The following is a 6,000-nucleotide window of genomic DNA, read 5'->3' as shown; positions in this document are numbered from 1 at the left end:
TAACGCAGGAGACAGCAACAAAGCAAACTAGATAAATAAAATAAGGCTCCAGTTGTTCATTCAGTCACTGTTAGTGAAATAGCTGAAATGGCTCTGAATCAAAGTGATCATGATACTGCAGGCTATGAAGATGACTTTGTTAAAATGTAGAAAAAGTGCCTGTACACATGATGAAAATGTATGATGGACTTCTTGAAGGACTAGAGCAGTGTGTATTCATAACAGAACCAGAAATCATGTCAGTTTATAAAATCAAAGAGAGGCTTCTAAGACAAAAACCACTATTGATGAGGCAAATGACTCTGAAGGAAATATCTGAAAAAGCCTTCCAGCAGAATGCCTCCTCATCTCTGAAGGACAAACTGCCAGATCCCTCAACGTCTGATGTTCCTTTTCAGGATGATGTCAACAGTAATGTACCTTCCCCCTCAAGTTTCTCAGGCTATATGTAGTTCTAGTATTTGTTGCTACATTTATCTTCTTTTGTAAGACGAGGTCAAGTTTTTTAATAAGTGCAAAACATTATTTTCAGGTGAAATCTGAATTTTATCTCCACCTAAAATGCAATGCCACATTTGAGCATAATATGACCAGCAACATGAGGCACTGAAATTTTTCTCACAGTTAGTTTTCATTACATTTAATTACCTGTAATTGTTGTAAATCAAATGCTTTTGTTTTTATATCTCAAATAAAACCTAAAAAATAAAATACAGTGTACTGTAAACTTTTAAATCAAAACACAGCATCATAGGTGGAAACTGAAAACCTGCAGTTGTTTATTGTTGCTATTGTTTAACAGCTGACACAGGTATTCTGTAGATGCTACTGTGCCACTTAGTTACCCTAAACACATAATTTTTCCATTGTATTACTGGCATTTCATATTCTTTACTGTTAAGTACTTATGTGTGAATAAGTGTAAGAAACTGATTACCTATCAGTAGCATATAGCTTCAGAGTCAAGAATAAAGGTGATGCCAAACAGATTGTTCAGTGTTACACAAACTCTGTTTTATGTGCAAAATTATAAAAAAATATTGGTGTAAATTACCTTCAGATTATGTGCATACAATGTATATGAAACATAGATGAATTCTGTGTTTAGGCTAGGGTCCCTTCCCAAAGATATCTCTTTACATTAGGCATGTGCAAATATTCCAAAATCCAAAACACTTCTGGTCCCATGCATTTCAGATACAGGATACTCAACCAGTATGACCTTGCTAAAAATTCTTTCCACTATTTCATACAAACAAACCTTGGGGCTAGCCAGCAGCAACAGCAAGAAAAGCTAACAAAATAAATAATGCAAATTTCTTGCCACAACTCTATAGTTTGGAATTTACATATTGAATCACATGTGTGAAGGACTGAGTGTCTAAGAATTCTTCCCAACCTGATAAACTTGTGAAGTGACATTAAACTGTGATGAAGCTGAATGTTCAGTAGTAAGCTTAAATGATCACCACTACTAGTGTGGCAACCATGAATTAACTTGAGGTCTGAAGAAAAACAAGATTAAAACTACCTCAGAACATGCCAGCTTAAATGATCATAATTTATATATATATATATATTTTTTTTTTTCTTTTAAACTATTCGCCATTTCCCGCATTAGCGAGGTAGCGTTAAGAACAGATGACTGGGCCTTTGAGGGACTACCCTCACCTGGCCCAATTCTCTGTTCCTTCTTTTGGAAAATTAAAAAAAAACGAGAAGGGAGGATTTCCAGCCCCCCGCTCCCTCCCCTTTTAGTCGCCTTCTACGACACGCAGGGAATACGTGGGAAGTATTCTTGCTCCCCTATCCCCAGGGATAATATATATATATATATATATATATATACATATATATATATATATATACACATATATTTTTTTTTTTTTTTTTCATACTATTCGCCATTTCCCGCGACAGCGAGGTAGCGTTAAGAACAGAGGACTGGGCCTTTGAGGGAATACCCTCACCTGGCCCCCTTCTCTGTTCCTTCTTTTGGAAAAAAAAAAAAAAAAAAAAAAAAATATATATATATATATATAATATATATATATATATATATATATATATATATATATATATATATATATATATATATATATATATCATATAAGCAATCTTCCATTCACAGAAAATAAGGCTCCCTGAGCTATATGAATAACAAATAAATCAGATTATGTTTAACTTCTCCTACGTATAAGAAACTGGGGACAGCCCTAAATCTACTACTCATTAAAGCTTGGAGGAGAGAGATATCCATAGCTGTGATATGATGCTGGCACAGATATTCTGGTTAGTTACCAGATTTGAAGGGTTTGAGATGGGCGGCTATAATATGTTGGTGACAAGAGTTAAGTTGCAACATCTATACTGCAACTCACCAGTAAATGACTATAGTGAGAATGTTTGTCAACTGTTTCACTATCATCAGGATTTTCCAGGTGATTTTAGGTTCAAATGCATCCAAGGTGATGGCATTTATCACTTATAAGTAAAGAGCATCATATAATACAGGAAATTCAGGTCACTGACTGATAGCACCTATATAGAACTCTGCACAATATAACATGGAACTGTATTAGATGCTTTGGTTTTCTAACAGCAAATCACAACCTATAACACTTGTAGAAATTAACCAATATTCACAACTCTTCATGCTTCAGGGCAGCTTTAAGCTCGTCTTGTAAGTTTTGCCAACCTCTTTGGTTCTTTACATGTGCCACTGCTATCTGCATCAGTCTCATGAATTCCATTACATCAAACTGATAATTTGTGAATTTCTCATGTGCTCCCACTTCTGGGTGATTTCCCTGTAAGAAAACACAGATATCATTTTACTGTCAATACTTTTTGAATAAGAATATATTCATTTCTCCTACTTTAGGTCAACAAACCTAAACTGCTATCAAATCATTCTTCTTTTTTTCAAACCTACAAGCCTCTTCCTATATCAGTAAAGAAGCCCCATGAACAATGACAAAGCCTTCCAGGAAAATTCTTGCTTAGCTGCTTCCGTCCCATTCGGAAAGTTAATACAGATTTCCAGCCCTCCCCTGCCATTCCTTGCAAGAAATTCTTGGGTGATATACTTCCCCACAGTACCTAATTTGTTTTACACTCACTCACAAGCAGTGTCACCATCTTTGATAATCTCTGTTAACTTTCCTTTCAAATTTCCCACAACAAACTCCATTTCCAGCTAGATCTTGTATGATATTGTTAGCATATCAGTGAATTACTCTCCCTGAAAATAGGGCAGAAAGAATACTGACTGCCCTTGTATTCCCCATGTGTTATAGAAGACGACTATGATAAGTAGGAGTGCGTGGCTGGAAATCCTCCTGTATAACTTTCCAAAAGAAGGAACTGAGCACAGAGCCATGAAAGGATTTTTCCCTCTAGAGACTCAGTCATCTATTCTTGATGCTAACTTACATGGGATATGGCAAGCATAAAAAAAAAAAACTAAAATATGTACAATTTAATAGGGGTTAAAGTTATACACTATGCCTTACCCCAAGTGACAGCTCTGACCAAAGCTTAATGACTTAAGCAAGGAGAGAGAAGCAGCATACACAGTATCATGATCTTTGGTGTCCTTGTTTGTTTTAGTGCAGGGGTGTTCTGATTAATCTAGGGACAAGAATCATGTGTACACTTTTCCCTCAATTTTTATGAATTCACTCTGCATGGGTTTAATCTTGCATGATTTCAACAGCCAAGTTTCTAGGTTCAGACCATTACCAAACTCAGGCCAGTCAAACACTTTTTTTTAACAATTACAATAAAAATCTATACAACATGGTTTTGTATTTTCTTTTCTTGTTTCTGAAACATCTCTTGATTAGGTACTCTAATGTCTTTGTATCAGTGTTCAATACATAGCATAAGTAATTCCATTCCCAGTTCCATGGGGTGAGGGCCATATATATAAAGCTTCCAAAATCACACATGCCCAGTTAGTTAAGTGTTTATCAAATTAAAAAGACGGGACAGCAAGAAACATTACTGTTCCTGTGATAATTGGCAATGGTTTTACACCACTTGAAAGAGGTGGCTGGCAGAGAATCTCACATTAGCTCTATGTCCACCAGTGCATAATACACAAAAAATAGAAAACAAAATCTAAAAGATTCACAATATAGGTGCCACAATACATTCTTCTTTTATTTCAAATTACTGACTTTCCTGCTTTAGCAAGGTAGCATCAGATACAAACAGCTGGTTCATTTGAATATGTCGTCTCTAGTCATCACATGCAATGTACTGAAACACGACACTGTCAAGTCCCAAAATCCCATGCAATCTTGAAGGTATCTAATGCTCTACTGCTGTTTGTACTTGCTGGTATGTCCCGTATCATCACTGATTCTACTGCATGAATAGCTACCCTCCTGAGTGTTTTTGCAATCCTGCTACCTCCTTCAGCACAACTGATTTATCATTTCTTAAACTATTCAGCATTTCTAACCTTCATACCCCTGCCTACTTTTAAGTTATTTTTGCAATACAACTTACTAAGTTAGTACATCAATCATATAGATTATCACTCTGCTTATCCTGAAGGTAAACACCTGAACATTACCTCATCTTCCGGCGTTAACTTGGTGTTATCTTCCCATGTTATGTACTTGATCCCTCGAAGCCGTGCTAAATCCTTATAACAGTTTGGATCACCACAATTGTAACTGAAATTTGTGTTGCTCATCATTAGGTTACAGACAAATTTCTACTTATCTATTATGCACCAAACTTCATAATCTACATTAAAATCTACAGTCCAACAGTTTTTTGCTGCCCTTGACCAAGCTGCTAAAGCAACTGTATTGTTTTCTTAAAACTGCCTTTTATAATTAGGTACTTACATATTTTCAATTAAATACTCATAAAAGAAAATGTTCACATTTTTCACTTCAGAACATAAAAGTGCTAACATGAACTTAATGAAAATGCATTTTTGATCAATATAAACATATAAGGCTTCGTTTAAAAAAAGATCTCATTTACTTTTTACTTCATTGTCATGTATGTATATCTATACAAGGCTTACATGCTATTCCTTTTGCACCAAAATACAAATCAAAAATAAATTCTATCTATCTCTTACCATCAAATTCCATGAAATAAAGTAAGGGTAAGAGAGGTGTGGTAATAAAAAGAGTGGTTGAGGGAGCTGAAGAGGGTGGACATATAGAGAGAATGAGTGAATTAAGGCTGACAAAGAGGATGTATGTAAGTAAGAAGTGAAGGGAACAAGAGCAGGCAAGAGGGTAAAAGGCATGCAAGGGATGGAGTGAAGTAGAACAATATGGTATACTATGGTCGACATGCTGTCAGTGGACTGAACCAAGGCATGTGAAGCATCTGGGGTAAACCATGAAAATGTCTATGGGCCCCAGTCATTGAAAGGGAGCCGTGGTTTCAATGCATTACACATGACAGATAGAGAATGGGTGTGACTTGATGCAGCCTTTCTTTGTCTGCTCCAGCCATTACCTCATGAATGTGAGAAACAGGGATCAATTATGAAGAAAAATTACAATATTTGGAGTAAAAACTTATGCGTATCAACATCCTACATTGTGTTAGCAGTACACAGCATCTGCATCAGAAAATCCTGTTCATAGTATATGGTAGGCAGCCAGTGACCAAAGAGTATATTATCGGTAATACTTACCCAAGTATTGAGACAATTAGTAATGTCTAAGTATTGAGTCAACAATTCAAAGGTTGTCATGTTGCACTCTTATGGCCCAAATAGCTGCCTTCTTTTTGCCCCAATCACACACATACTGCAGGCATCTCTCCGTGATGCATAACACTTGACAAAGCGTAACTCACACACCCCTTTTCAGGTAACTATATTTTCCTGTGATATATGCACTAGCCCTGCCTTTTGGCAAAATGATAGGAGCATTGGGTGGGAGGTAAAAGCATGAAGAAGTAGTAGGTAGGTATATCAGGAGGGAGCATTAGGTAGTAGTTGATAGAAACATTAGG

The 6,000-nt window shown here is 36.1% G+C and overlaps 1 protein-coding gene across 2 annotated transcripts in view; it reads right to left on the bottom strand.

The window, feature by feature from the left end:
- Window positions 1–2,078: 2,078 nt before the first annotated feature.
- Window positions 2,079–6,000, bottom strand: part of Eogt (EGF-domain O-GlcNAc transferase) — an 82,911-nt gene continuing 78,989 nt past the window's right edge. For both annotated transcript variants that reach the window (XM_071660883.1, XM_071660884.1), the window contains 2 exons: window positions 4,586–4,688; window positions 2,079–2,810 (listed from right to left, as the gene is read on the bottom strand). In XM_071660883.1, coding sequence (XP_071516984.1) covers window positions 2,643–2,810; window positions 4,586–4,688 — 271 coding nt within the window. In that variant the 3' untranslated portion in view covers window positions 2,079–2,642. The remainder of the gene's footprint in view (window positions 2,811–4,585; window positions 4,689–6,000) is intronic.

The sequence above is a fragment of the Panulirus ornatus genome, chromosome 73 (genome assembly GCF_036320965.1).
Source record: "Panulirus ornatus isolate Po-2019 chromosome 73, ASM3632096v1, whole genome shotgun sequence".
NCBI classification, from domain to species: domain Eukaryota; kingdom Metazoa; phylum Arthropoda; class Malacostraca; order Decapoda; family Palinuridae; genus Panulirus; species Panulirus ornatus.
The sequence above is the reverse complement of the archived record's forward strand: the minus strand, read 5'-3'. Positions and strand labels throughout refer to the sequence as shown.